At 41.8% G+C, this 15,772-nt stretch overlaps 1 protein-coding gene across 1 annotated transcript in view; it reads right to left on the reverse strand.

The window, feature by feature from the left end:
• The window catches only part of enpp6 (ectonucleotide pyrophosphatase/phosphodiesterase 6), a 65,656-nt gene that overhangs the window by 14,791 nt on the left and 35,093 nt on the right, over positions 1-15,772 (reverse strand). Inside the window, exons 5-6 of the mRNA XM_072257127.1 lie at positions 6,580-6,759; positions 4,643-4,780 (exon numbers count right to left, since the gene is read on the reverse strand). Of these exons, the coding sequence (XP_072113228.1) occupies positions 4,643-4,780; positions 6,580-6,759 (318 nt within the window). The remainder of the gene's footprint in view (positions 1-4,642; positions 4,781-6,579; positions 6,760-15,772) is intronic.

The raw sequence follows: 15,772 nt of genomic DNA on the forward strand, positions 1-15,772 counted from the left end.
GGCCTTTTCTGGTTGGCTGTCAGTGACTAGTGGTGTGCCTCGGGGGTCAGTATTGAGACCACTACTTTTCACATTATTTGTCAGTGATTTAGATAATGGAATTGATGGTTTTGTGGTAAGGTTTGGGGATGATATGATGATAGGTGGAGGGGTAGGTAGTGTTGAGAAAGCAATGTAATTGCAGCAGAACTTAAACAATCTGGAAGAAAGGGCAAAAAAGTGGCAGATGAAATACAGTGTTGGGAAATGTATGACATTGCATTTTGGTAAAAGGAACAATAGTAAGGACAATTATCTAAATGGGGAGAAGGTTCAAGCTTCAGAGGTGCAGAGGGACTTGGGAATCCTCATGCAAGACTCCCAGAAGATTAATTCATAGGTTGAGTCTGTGGTAAAGAAGGCAAAAGCATTGTTGGCATTTATTTCAAGGGAAATAGAATATAAAAGCAAGGAGATAATGCTAAGGCTTTATAAGACACTGGTCAGGCTGCACTTGGAGTATTGTTAAGTTTTGGGCCCCTTATCTCAGAAATGATGTATTGTCATTGGTGAGAGTCCGGAGGTGGTTCATGAGGATGATTATGGGAATAAACGGGTTAACATATGAGAGTTTGGCAGCTTTGAGCCTGTACTCACTGGAACTTAGAAGAATGGGTGGGGGGAACAGTCTCATTGAAACCTACCGAATGTTGAAAAACTAGATGTGGAGAGGATGTTTCCTCTGGTGGTGGTATTTAGAACTAGAGGACGCAGCCTCAAAATTGAGGGGCGACCTTTTAGAACACAAGTATAGAAGAATTTTTTTTATTAGCCAGAGTGGTGAATCTGTGGAATGCTCTGCTACAGACTGTGGTGGAGGCCAAGTCCATGGGTATATTTAAAGTGGAAGTTGGTAGATTCCTGATTGGTCAGGGCATCGAGGGATATGGTGAGAAGGCAGGTGTATGGGGTTGAACGGGATCAGCCACGATGGAATGGTGAAGTGGACTCGATAGGCGGAATGGCCTAATTCTACTCCTATGTCTTATGGTCTTGTATGTGCCTTAGACTTTTGCACAGTACTGTTTTTGTCAATGTGGAACAGAGCGCAAGTTTGTAAATCTGGCGGGAGCAAAGACTGTTGGGAATGGTGAGGGTGGAGCGCCATGGGAGGGGTGTGGGACAGGTGGCTGAGGTGTGCCGGGGTGGGAGTGGTGCGAGTGCAGACATTCCCAGCCTGGAGACACCAGACAAGTTCATTGGATCCCAAACGAATGGATTACAGACAGTCTCTCTGGAGCTTCCTGCTCCCTCCTCTTTCCATTCCCCTTTTCCCAACAAAGATTCCCCACTCCCTGCCCCCTTCTTACTCTCAGTCCACAATAGAGACCCATATCAGAATCAGGTCTATCACTCACATGCATCATGGTTTTTTTTGTGTGGCAGCAGTACAGGGCAATACATTAAATTTCTACAGTACTATACAAAAGTCTTACGCACCCTAGCTATAATATATGTGCTTAAGACTTCGGTACAACACTATATTCTCCTCTTTATGCCCTGTCTCGTAGTTACAATGATACAGAAGGGCATTCAATATAGTAGGTTCATGCAAGCACTTAACGATCCCCATCACTCCCCTTCTTTTCCTGCAGACCAGCCGCAGTCTCTCCACCACCACATGTCCACCCACCACCTTTTGATTTTTCTTCCCAGAAACAGTGGCAAGCTTCCATAGCCAATTAAATACGAGCAATTCTTTGGCGTATGGGAGGAAACCCATGCATTCCAGGGAAATTCATGTGCTTCCAGAGAAAATGTACAGAATCCACTCAGGTAGCACGCAAGTCAGGCTGTTTCTCGGGACCTGAAACTGTTAGGAAAAGCACTAGCTGTTGAATCACTGTGCAGACCTTCATATGTATCCATATGAGGATGGAACTTTAATATGTTGAACCAGTATAACTTAATCTAACTATGGAAAAGCTAACATGCATCAAAAATACCTCTGCTTACAGTAAAAATCTGATATAGTTTTGTGACTAAGCTAGGTGGACGTCTCCAACAAATGGTAAGAGCCTAATAAACTATCTACATAAATTCTCTTTTTTATGAAAGTTGCATATTGTTACATACCTCATGGATATCTTATGGCCATGGTGTAATTGAGTATCTTATGAGCATGAGGTAATGGGCATGTGATGGTGGGGTGATGTAATTTTCCCACCAGTGTGAGGTCACGTGATGATACGTTCACCATGGGTATAAAAGGGAGACCCCTGGGGTGACGCAGTTAGTTTTAAAGTGCAGTTCTACTTTCTATTGTAAGTAGTATTGGAGAATGAAGACCTTACCAAAGTATAGGAATTCACCAAGTCGAGTAAAGCTGATATTGTTTGGCGGTTTCTGAGAGGATCGACCTTTATTGAATCTTCGTTCAAGAAAAAGTGTTCTGCATCTGAGATATCCTCTGCTAAAGCAGGAAGGATTGCACAGTGTCTATTCTCCAGAGGAAAAGGTCAGTTCATTTAAACCATTTTATTCCTGTCGTCATGAATCCTGCGGACAAGGCAGGTTCCGGCTGGGATCAGCAGTAACGTGACGTAATCGAGGAATTATTTACTTCAGGAAAGTCTCTCCTAATTGACTGTGTAAATCTCTTTGGCTTTCAAATTTGCCATTCTAAGAACTGTGTTTCGAATTTACCACTTTAAGATCTGTTTTCTTATTTACCCTTTAAGAACTGTTCCAGAGTTGCCGTATAGCAGTTAACTTCTGGTTAAGTTAGTCATTCAAATACATTTCACTATTTTTGAGTAGAGTTTAATAAATATTTGTTTTTATAAAACCTGACTCAATTCTATATTCATTGTTGCTGGTCACGTGACAATATGATCACAAATAATACCAACGTGCTGGGTGCTTCTGGCATTGTCTATTTTTGCTTTAGATTTCTAAACTCTGCAGTTTCCTAAGGCAATGATTCTTGTCCTCACTTACATCTTCACTTCTGTTAATACAGGCTCTTACTGTTTGACATGGTAGTGGCAATATCAGCTGAAGGAATGCCCCACATCTGATGATAGATGAAACCTCTTGCAAGGTAATGAATTCTAAAATTAATTTTGAAGACAGTTCTGATACAGAAACACAAATTAATTTACTAATTACAAACATTTCATATGCTCACAGAATGAACAAACACAGAGCATTCAAGCTCTATTCGCCTGCCAGTATATTTGATGCTTCCATTAGGAAGGAGGCACAGGAACCTTGGGTCCCACACCACGAGGTTCAGGAACAGTCGTTGCCCTTCAACCCTCAGCCTCCTGAACCAGTGTGGATAACGTCACTTGCCTCAACACTGAACTGATTCCACAACCCATGAACTCACTTTCAAGGACTCAACAACTCATGTTCTCAGTATTAAATATTTTACTTGCACAGTTTGTCTTTTGCACAGTGGTTATTTGTGCGTAGTTTGATTCTGTTGCATTTCTTTGTTCTGTTAATGCCTGCCAGTAAATGAATCACAGGAAAGTGTATAGACTTTGATAATAAATTTACTTTGAACTTGGAAAAAGGTTCTGAAAGATCCCCAACTGTATTAGTTTTCTGATTTCCTTTGGAGCATCACTATTGAAATCTGCATCTTCTGTTCTTTCAGGCAAGGCATACTGGATCTAAAAAAGTTTTTTTTTCTCCAGATTGCTCATCAAAAACTTCAAGAAAGCTATGATACTGCATTTCTTAATGCTCCAAGGAAAATAATCCAAATAGGTTATTTTTACAGATCAAATGCAAATCTGTCAGTTTACTATAGAAGTACAATAATAAACATTATTTTGCCTTCATCATGGAGTGTTTAAGTTACTGGACTAAATGCCAGAGCTCCAGCCTAGAAATATAGAGACAGGAGATTAAATTCCCCCAAGTACCATGGTGACATACAAAGTCATGTAATAAAATGAACTGGAATTTTTAAAGAAGCCAGCTCGGTGTTAGAAACCATGAACCAACTATTGTTTTCAAGAGCAGCGTATATCGCCAGATGGGACACACACAGGTGCACCCATTTGGGTTACCTAGAGAAATCGGCAGCAGCAGATCATTGCATTCACAATGTCCATAGGATTAACTTTGATGGCGCAGCACAGTAGTTTTGTGCCTATGGCTTTTGGGACTGCCTGGTGAAGAAAGCCATTGAAATAAAACTAGAGGAAAATAATTTTAATGAAGATAAAGGTCTCACTCAAAGTAAGAACTGGAATTCGATTGTAAACAAGACGGCAGAGCAGAAATCTGATTGGATAAGGACTAACCAATCAGGAGGGATGGAGTACGGGGGTATAAATACCACCAGACTAGACATGCCCAGGTATCATCCCTGATGAAGATGGCAGAGTTTGTTATGGTTATAATCGATACCTGTACCCAGCTGGAAGCCTGAGAAGAGTTTATTCCTCATGTACACCGGGAAAGCACAAGATCCTTTTTCAACTGTTGTTTTGTCATAAAACCATCTGGCTCACTCATGTCCTTCAGGAAGAAACAATCTGCCTTTCTTCCTAAACTAGGCTTTAACTGGCCCCAGACCAACAATAAGGTTCACTCTTAACTGCCTCTGATGATCACATCCTGTGAATGAATAAAATAATAATACCTCACTAATAAACCATCCTGGTTGAGCGACTAGAGTAAGCGGTGCTACAAATTTTCCTCCTTTATAATGGTATCGGTCTGGAATTTCCTCTTTCTTGTACACGCTCATTTCCTTGACTTTTTTCAGGCCGTTGTACACCTGGTGAGATCAAAGAAATGATACTGATCATATACAGTTGGTTAACTTTGGTTCACTTTCAGTAAACTATCATGTCTTTTTAAAAAAAAAAAGGTAACAAAATTAACAGTTTCAATTCAAAACTTTTCTAGATGTGGGGCAATTCATTTTCAGTTATAAGAATCAGTCTTTCCATGAAGACCAACAAAGCTGCAATTACCTGCTGGAGGAACTATTTACAGATTTGGTTTCCTTAAGGAAGAATGTATTTGTCTTGGAGAGGATTCAACAAGTTCTACTAAGCTGATTACAGCATGTAGCTGTACCTGCAGTAGGAGCACATCTAAAATAAAGTAAGGATTAAAGAACAACACACACAAAATGCTGAAGGTCAAACCGCATCTATGGAGGGAAATAAACAGTCAATGATTTGGGCTGAGACTAGTCTTGATGAAGGATTGTTCATCAGGATGAGTCAATTGTTCATTTTCCTCCATAGACGCTGCTTGACTGGCTGAGTACTTGCAGTATGTGTGTCAGCTGATCCTGGTATCCAGCATCAGCGTCTCCAAGTACTTAAAGGGTAAGTAAGATTTTTCAACAACATTTCATAACAGCAATGTAAACAGGATGGCCATCACTCTAATCTGACCATGCAATCATATTTTATGTTGGTTACCTGGTCCCATCACCAAGTCTCTACAGTGTGGCTGTCCACAAGACACAAACTGCTGGAGAATTAACAACCAGGAGACATCAAATCCCCATAGTCTATAAATGTGTTAGTGCTCAGATTATTGAGCAATAAGGTTCTAAGGTTTCAAGGTTGTCAAGCCGGGGAGTGGTAGTGGGGACAAGCTCCCACTACCTAAAAGTGCTCCTCACGGCATGCGCCTCAAATAACCTCTGACAACCAAGTCCAACTCCTTGGCCTTCTCGTGTGGCTTAGCCTCTAAGCCCAACGGAACTGTTTCTACTGACAGGAGAAGGAGAGAAGGCGGGTCCTGGCACCTTAAAACTAATGTTTCGGGTAGATGGAGCTCATCAGCCTGGGAAGGCAGTCTATCTAAGAAGGGGAAGACTCTGATTTCAAACCTCTGCTGTCTTGCGGCCATACCCACTCATGGGAAAGGCTTTGGGAGTAAACCCTGAGGACAAATCCAGAGCTGGAGTCCCTAAGGCAGTCCGATGTTGCTTTCAACCTCGTTCTGGCAACTCCTGCGACATCACTGGTGCCAAGCTGTATTAACCCTTGCCCTTCCCTTGGACAACATTGGTGGAGTGGAGAGGGGTGACTTGCTGCTTGGGCAACTGCCGGTCTTCCATACAACCTTGCTCAGGCCTGCGCCCTGGAGAGACTGAAGCAAGAGTTTCAGGGCGCAGATCCATGGTCTCGCGAGACTAACAGATGCCATCCATCAGATTATTGCAGGAATGTAATACTACTAATATTTCAAAATATTGAAAAACCCAGAACCATTCTTATCAAAGTATACTTGTACAATCATGGCCAAAACAGCAAATAGGATGACAGGGCAACAGGTGAATCCACTGAGATAGGATGAAGATTTCATATACTTACAATTAATAGACAAGATCAACATAAAGACAAAACCTGGGAGGATTGCTTCAATCAAATTGCCAAGGACAATTTGGAAGGAGCCATACATGACAAGTCAATGTATTGGTTCCATAATATTATAGCAATTCTAGTGCATTCCCCTTGCAAACATTAGATTGACAAACTTACCCAGCATGCATCAAATTGACTAGTATTCAAATTTATCCTCAAGTTCATTGTGCAGTTGTTTAATACCCACCTTGTTTAATTTTCCTTTTTGAGGCCATATGCTCACCACAGTTCCTCGATCCATCATGACCAATATATCTGTCATGTTTACATGTTTGTCGAGTTCGATAACCTTCTTCAGCCAGAAAATGTCTGTCATTCCATGATCCGAAAACAGAATAACATTCAAGTCGTCCTGGAGTCCTACTTCCTGTTAAGTATTTAAAGAGCAAGTTTTAGATTCAGCTCAACTTTCCACACATTACAAGGAAATTTAAAAGTTATTTGGTTTATATTTGTCACAGGTAGCGAGGTACAGTGAAAAACTGTTTTGCATGCCATTCATATGGATTATTTCATCACATCAGTGCATAGAGAGAAAAATATTAACAGAATGACACAGGATAAAGTGTTAAAGTTACAGTGAAAGTGTAGCTTTCTACACGGGCACAACTGAGAGCATCCTGACTAGCTGCATCTCTGCCTGGTATGGGCATGACACCTCCCTTAACCACATGACTCTGCAGAGAGTGGTGTGGACAGCCCAGTGCATCTGTAGACGTGAACTTCCCACTATTCAGGACACTTACAAAGATTGGTGTGTAAAAAGGGCCAAAGGATCATTGGGGACCCGAGTCACCCCAACCACAAACTGTTCCAGCTGCTACCATCCGGGAAATACCATCCACAGTATAAAAGCCAGGACCAACAGGCTCCGGGGCAGCTTCTTCCACCAGGCCTTCAGACAGATTAATTCACACTGATACAATTGCATTTCTATGCTACATTTACAGTCCTGTTGTACATGCTATTTATTATTAATTACTATAAACTGCACATTGCACATTTCGATGGAGACGTAGCAAAGATTTTTACTCATGTATGTGAAGGATGTAAGTAATAAAGTCAATTCAATTCAATGCATTAAGACAATTAGGTGCAAGACAACAACAAGAAAGACTGTGGGACCAAGGTTCCATTATATCATACTAGAGGTCTGTTTAAGAGAAGTTGTCCTTGAGCCTGGTGGTACAGACTTTCACGGTTTTGTATCTTCTACCTGGTTTGAGTGGTTGGGGGGGGGGGGAGGAAAGAAGAGACAATACAATTCTTCCTTTGGTCCTCCATCATAAAATATTGGAGCAAAGCTGTGGCAAGCACTGGATTCAGGCTCTTGTTCACCCTTTACTTCTGAGTTATCAACTCAAGATGTGACATTTCATTTAGCAGAATCTGATACGTGCTCAAGATGATGGAGAAATTTCAGCAGGTACTCGAAAAAAACATGCTCAAGCGCAAAAGTACCTTGGTTTTAACATTTACTCTCACCAGGTGAACTTTTATTTGAAAGGTGAATAGTAATATTCCCCAGGTATTAGAAAAAGGACCATTACTCTTTTTTTTCCTCTCATTCAAAAGCCATAGTTTCCAAATTTGCAGATGATATAAAACTTGACATTAATACTAACAGTGAAGAGAATAACAATAGATTTTAGCCAGATACAAACGGTCTAGTGGAATTTATAGCAGATGTAGTTTAATGAGAGGTAATGTGAGGTGCTGCCTTTTGCTGGAAAGATTGCTGCTGGAAAAAAGCTGTAGTCACAGTTTGAGGATAAAGGGGAAGCCTTTTAGGACCGAGATTAGGAAAAACTTCTTCACACAGAGAGTGGTGAATCTGTGAAATTCTCTGCCACAGGAAGCAGTTGAGGCCAGTTCATTGCCTATATTTAAGAGGGAGTTAGATATGGCCCTTGTGGCTACGGGGATCAGGGGGTATGGAGGGAAGGCTGGGGCAGGGTTCTGAGTTGGATGATCAGCCATGATCATAATAAATGGCAGTGCAGGCTTGAAGGGCTGAATGGCCTACTCCTGCACCTATTTTCTATGTTTCTATGTAGGAGCAGAAAGACCCAGCACATGTATGCAAAAATCACGGATACTGGCAGGGCAGATTGAAAAAGCAGTTAATAAGACATATAAAACTCTTAACTTCATTAATGAAAACCTATAGTACAAAAGCAGAGAAGTCATGCTAAACCTTTATAAAGTAGTAGTCCAGTCCTCAATTGAAGTATTCATTTCTGGTCACAGATTCATTTCCGATCCAGAATTAAAAATAAGGAGAATGGATTCTGGAATGGGGTCTACATTTACAAACATAGATTAGCATGTCCGAGTCTGTTTTCTCTGGAGGAGAAGGCCAAGAGCATAATTCTGAGAACTCTATCAACCTATCAGAAGTCAGGAAGGATTAGATAATGAAAGCCTGTTCCCCTTGGTGGTGCAGTCAAGAATTAAGAGGTCACAAGTATAAAATAAAGAGGATGAGAATTAAGAGTGTCATGAAAATTAAACAGAACTTTGTCAGAATCTAGAAGGTATTGTCTGCAGGTATGGTGGAAGATGTTTCACCTGTAGACCTCAAGAAGGAATGAGATAAATGTAAGGAGGGGGCCAACTTGAAAAACTATAGAGAAGGGCCAGTGGATGAGCCAACATATGCAAGACAGGTTGAATGGCCTCCTGCATTGTAACATTTCTCTCATTCAATGATTCTACCACTATAGCCGTTCACACAGTTGTGTTACAGAATAATGGTCACTTTCAGTGGAAGCATTTTAATACCATGTTGAGCAATACTCTGGAAACTATAGTCACAAATATAAATATTGCAAGAGATGTGTGAAAAAGCAAGAGCTCAAGTCATACTAATTTTTGCCTCTCAACAATAGTTACAGTCTCAAACAAGAGAAATTCTGCAGATGCTGGAAATCCAAGCAACACACAAAATGTTGGAGGAACTCAGCAGGTCAAGCAGCATCTATGGAAAGGAATACAGTCAACGTTTCAGGCCGAGACCCTTCAGCAGGATTGGAGAAAAAGAAAAGATGAGGGGTAGATTTAAAAGGTGGGAGGAGGGGAGGGAGAAACACAAGGTGATAGGTGAAACTGGGAGGGGAGGGATGAAGTAAAGAGCTGGAAAGTTGATTGGGGAAAGAGATACAGGGCTGGAGAAGGGGGAAATCTAATAGACAGAAGGCCATGGAAGAAAGAAAAGGGGGGAAGGAGAACCAGAGGGAGATGATGGGCTGGCAAGGAGATAAAGTGAGAAAGGGAAAAGGGGAAGGGGAATGGTGAAGGGTGGGGGGCATTACCAGAAGTCTGAGAAATCAATGTTCGTGTCATCAGGTTGGAGGCTACCCAGATGAAATACAAGGTGTTGTTCCTCCAACTCGAGTATGGCCTCATCACGACAGTGGAGGAGGCCATGGATTGACATATCGGAATGGGAATGGGAAGTGTACTTAAAATGGACGGCCACTGGAAGTTCCCGCTTCTTCTGGCGAATGGAGTGTAGGTGCTCAGTGAAGCTGTCTCCCAATCTATGTCAGGTCTCACCGATATACAGAAGGCCACATTGGGAGCATCAGACACAGTATGCGACCCCAACCGACTCACAGGTGAAGTGTCTCTTCACCTGGAAGGACTATTTGGGGCCCTGAATGGTAGTGAGGGAGGAGGTGTAGGGGTGGTGGGGGGGGGGGGGAAGAGGGAAAGATGTGTTTGGTGGTGGGATCCCACTGGAAATGGCAGAATTATGGAAAATTATGTGCTGGACACAGAGGCTGTTGGGGTGGTAAGTGAGGACAAGAGGAATCCTATCCCTGGTGGGGTGGCAGGAGGATGGGGTGTGAACAGACAAGCATGAAATGGAAGAGATGTGTTTGAGGACAACATTGATAGTGGAGGAAGGGAAGCCCCTTTCTTTGAAAGAGGACATCTCCTTCTTCTCCATTCTGCTGACTTTCACCAATAACAAACCATTTCTCTAACTAAAACAATCAGTGTGACACAAGTTCAAAAATTTAGTTCTAGTTAATCACTGGTTCAAAATCTATCATCAGTGCAGTGGCAAAAAAAATTCCATCATCTTGATCTCATATTGGAATAAATGAACTGATATTATTCTCAACAATTTCTCACTTTAACATAAAACAGATCACAAGGTCCTTCACAAAATTTACACACTATGTACTGGAAAGGTCTAGAAACATAGGAAACCTACAGCACAATACAGGCCCTTTGGCCCACAAAGTTGTGCTGAACATGTCCCTACCTTAGAAATTACAAGACTTCCCCATAGCCCTCTATTTTTCTAAGCTCCATGTACTTATCCAGAAGTCTCTTAAAAGACCCTATCATATCCGCCTCCACCACCGTAGCCAGCAGCCCATTCCACGCACTGACCACTCTCTGAGTAAAAAAATTACCCCTGACATCACCTCTGTACCTACTCCCCAACACCTTAAACCTGTGTCCTCTCATGGCAACCATCTCAGCCCTGGGAAAAAGCCTCTTCAATACCTCTCATCATCTTATACTCCTCTATCAGGTCACCTCTCATCCTCTGTCACTCCAAGGAGAAAAGGCCGAGTTCCCTCAACCTGTTTTCATAAGGCATGCTCCCCAATCCAGGCAACATCCTTGTAAATCTCCTCTGCACACTTTCTATGGTTTCCACATCCTTCCTGTAGTGAGGCAACCAGAACGGAGCACAGTACTCCAAGTGAGGTCTGACCAGGATCCAATATAGTTGCAACATTACCTCTCGACTCCTAAATTCAATTCCAAAATTAATGAAGGGCAATACATCGTATGCCTTCTTAACCACAGCATCAACCCGCGCAGCTGCTTTGAGCATCCTATGGATTCACAACCCAACATCCCTCTGATCCTTCACACTGCCAAGAGTCTTACCATTAATACTATATTCTGCCATCATATTTGACCTACCAAAATGAACCCCTTCACACTTATCTGGGTTGAACTCCATCTGCCACTTCTCAGCTCAGTTTTGCATCCTATCAATGTCCTGCTGTAACCTTTGACAGCCCTCCACACTATCCACAACACTTCCAACCTTTGCGTCATCAGAAAACTTAACCCATCCCTCCACTTCCTCATCCAGGTCTGATCTTTCACTGATGATAGACAAGACTTGAGAGATTTTTTTAAACGAAGTAAAGAGAAAAGTATGCAGAAATATTAGAGAGTAGGGAGAAGTCAGCTTTGCCTCAAGTTCAGTTTAAGAGATTAACAGTAAGCAACAGGTAGGTGATGGAAGTATTAACTAAGAGTTGAGGTGATGATGCAAACAAGGGATAAATTCCCAACAATTTGGAAGCTTAAGTAATGTTGTAATCAAAATTTTTGGACAAATGAGAAGGTGGTGGGATGGAAATGGAGAACAGTATGGGGCGGGAAGGGGGATGCAGTATCATTAGTAAAGAAGGGAAAATGGTGGAATTGTTGAATTCTCTTAAAATTGAAATTGCTAATTTTAAATTTGAGATGGATAGAATTATGTTAACTGAAGTCCTAAGAAATACAGGAAAATATATCATTGTTTTTCATGCTCTGCTGCCGTAGCTCATCCACTTCAAGGTTTGTCGTGTTGTGCATTCAGAGATGCTCTTCTGCACACCACTGTTGAAACGTGTGGTTATCTGAGTTTCTGTCGCCTTCCTGTCAGCTTCAACCAGTCTGGCCATTCTCCTTTGACCTCTCATTAACAAGGCATTTCTGCCCACATAACTGCTATCACTGGACTTTTTTGTTTGTTTTTCACACCACTCTCTTTAAACTCTAGAGATTGTTGTGCACAAAAATCCCAGGAGATCAGTAGTATCTCAGACACTCAAACTACTTTATCTGGCACAAACAAACATTCCTCGGTTAAAGTCACTTAGATCACATTTCTTCCCCATTCTGATGTTTGGTCTGAACATCAACCATGTTCAGAGAATGTCTGTAGGCTTTTATGTATTGAGCTGCTGCCACACGATTGGATGATTAAATATTTTCATCAACGAGGTGTACAGCTATGCCTGACAAAGTGACTCTGAATGTAGTTAATTCACAGGCCAGCCAAGATTTTACACGCATATTTGCAAATTACTCAGCCCTTTCAGTCTGTTCTATCATTTAATAAGGTCATGGATAAGCTGATCAGTACCATCTACCTTTCACTCCTGTGCTCATCAGGAATCTATCCAAACATCCATTAAAACAACCAAGGATTCTCCTTCCACTGTGCTTCAAAGAGCACAGACTAAGGTGAAAAAAATTCTCCTCTCTCTGCCTCTGTTTTTAACAGCAGTCCCTGGTTCTAGATTTTTCCACAAGAGAAATCATCTTCTCGACCTCTAAACAATCAAGAACCCTTAGAATTTTATATGCTACATTCAAGTTCTCTTTCGCCTCTTCTGAACTCCCGTAGGTACAAGCCTAAATTATCCAACTATCCTCTCATAAGGCAGCTTGTCCATTCCAAGTGTCTCTAAACTGCTTGCAAAACATTTCTTCTCATGGCAGATCAGAGTCAAGAAACTGAAGATGCACCTTCCTGATCCCGTGTCCCAAAGGGGTAGGTTGTGAACAAAACCCACAGAGATGGAGGATTCTGGGATGAATGTGTTGGAGATGGGGAGCCAAGCGTACATTCCCCTCCCCCTACCTTCTTTTCCAGTTCTGATGAGGGTCTCAGCCCAAACTGCTTATTCCTCTCCAAAGATGCTGCCTGACCTGCTGAGATCCCCAGCATCTCCAGATTTCCACCATCTGCACAATCTCTTGTGCTTATGTTAGGTTGTGTTTGATTTCGGCAGGTAGTATGCTATGGGGGCTTCACCAAGTTCGAGTCAGAGTAATTTAATTTGGATATTACTCAGGAACATGTCAATAATTTAACAGTGGTAGGTTGAATGTGAACAATAGAATAGAAGTAGAAGTAGGTGATTTTAAATCTCAGCACAGGTTTAAAAAAAAGCTTCATTTTCCAAATTAATACAGTACTATATTCATGGCAAGGATTAGCATTAACTTCCAAAAACAAAATTCTTCTCAACCATCTCTGAAGGTGGTCTGGATCTATATGGATTCACACTATTAGGAAGGAGATTTACTGTTGCTGTCTGTTCTCCCACATTCACTGTCCAACTAAATATTAATCAGGTGGCAGAAATCCTGCAATGCAACTCTTCACAAAGGAACTGCAGTGGCATCAACAACATGTGCACAACACGCAGGCTTTGCATTGAATGACATTGTCAAACTGACAGCGCATTGTATTTAGGTAACCAGTGTGAGGCCACATTCAGCACCAGCATCACACAGCTTCAACTCTCTGCTGGCAGTGGTACAACTGCAAATGACGCAAAGCAAAATTTAAACAGTTCTCCTTCAGCTCTTTTCTGGCACTGATAACGCAATTCACATTTCAACTTAAGTATAGACCCATCACTGCTTGGCCATAGGACAATTGGGCACTGAGATTATCAGGGTCAATAGATATTACTTTGCTTTATGGGGCTGTCTCAGAATTATCTCAGCAGTATAACAGAAGGCTTGAATCATTATTTCATTGCTGAGGGACCAACTTAGTTTTGTTTCCAATGACCAAAATCAGTACAATTCAAAGACAGAGTCTGCAGATGCCGGAAATCCAGAGCCCCACACACACACACACACACACACACACACAAAGTGCTGGAGGATCTCAGCGGGTCAGTGAGCATCTATGGAAAGAAATAAAGGGTCGATATTTCAGGCAGAGTTCCTCCAACATGTTGGTGCAATTCAATGTGTGATAGAATTATGGAATTATTATAGAAGACAACAAGACCATTCAACCAACTGAGTCGATGCCAGAACTAACAGAACATTCCTATCAGTCCCATACTCCCTGCTCTTTCTCCATGGCTCTGCAAATTATTCTCTCTCAGTTCCCTACCCAATTCCTGTCCAAAGACAAGAACTGATTCTGTTTTCAGAATATGGGCAGAGTATTCCTGACTGCTAGCTACAAACTTATTTCATGCACAACTCCCTAGTCAAAATTTCAAAATTGGTGCCACAAATCCTTGAATCATTAGGAACAATATTGTGCCTATCAAAACTTGCCATGATCTTGAACACCTTTCGACCATTCCTCCAAGAGAACAACTCCAACTTCTCCAGTTTAAACTTGCAGCTGAGATCTCTCACTACTAGAATCATTTGAGCAATTCTATTTCCACAGTCCTCATGGGCAGTATACTCTTCTCTACACTTTTACGGACATTTCTTCTCTGCACCTTTTCAAGCTCCTTTTACATCATTCCTAAAATTATACTGGCAAATAATTATCCACCCTAATTAACAAATGTGCAATAGAGGTTGAGGCTGTAAATTTATAATCATCTGTTGAAAGTTCATCAATCTGACACGTTCTCAATTTTCACCCTCCACAGATGCCATCTGACCTGCTGAGTAAATTTTAGTGCCTAAGACTTTTGCACAGTGCTGCAGTAATCAATATGGAGCAAACAGCAAGTTTGCAAATCTGGTGGGAGGAAAGGATGTTGGGAATGGCGGGGTTGGAATGCCTTGGGAAGGGTGTGGGACAGGTGGCAGACACACCCAGCTCTGAGACACCCAGGCAAGGTCATTTGATTCCAAACAATTGGTATATTGATCATTACAGAATGTCTCTCTGGTGCTTCCCGCTCCCTCCCCTCTCCCTTCCTCTTTCCCAATCATGACTCCCCTCTCCTTGCCTCCTTCCCACTCTCAGTCTGCAGTAGAGACCCGTATCAGAATCAGGCTTATTATCATTCACATATGTCATGAAATTTATTTTTTTTTATGGACAGTAACAAGGAAGACAAGAGAAAACCTAATAAATAACAGTATAATTTGAAATGCATGCCCACAGGTCCCTGAATAACAGCAGATAGACTGATAAGAAGGTACAAGGTATTCTCTCCTAATGATAGGAAGCATAAAATCAACCTAGTACTGTGGACAACGCTGCTCACCACATCAGGGAAGGATATGAAAACACTAGGGAAAGTGCAGAAGGGAACTATAAGGATTTTGCAAAGGCTGGAAAATTATGCAATGAGCAAAGACCATCTAGGCTGAGCTGAGCTGATTTAATTGGAACAAAAAATTTGGTGAGAGGAACAATTGATCAGCATAGATGAGTTGGGCAGAAGCACCTGACTCTATTGAAATGTGCAAAATTATAACAGGCCTAGACGGTGAGTAGATATCATTACTCCAGGGCAGAGAGGATTCTAAATGGGGCGGGGGGGGGGGGACTGATGTATTGGCAAAGAGCATTCGAGGAAAATTAAATTCATTAAATGTGTGATGGAGGTCTGAAATGCCACAGGTAA

Source organism: Mobula birostris, chromosome 5, assembly GCF_030028105.1.
Source record: "Mobula birostris isolate sMobBir1 chromosome 5, sMobBir1.hap1, whole genome shotgun sequence".
Classification (NCBI taxonomy): domain Eukaryota; kingdom Metazoa; phylum Chordata; class Chondrichthyes; order Myliobatiformes; family Myliobatidae; genus Mobula; species Mobula birostris.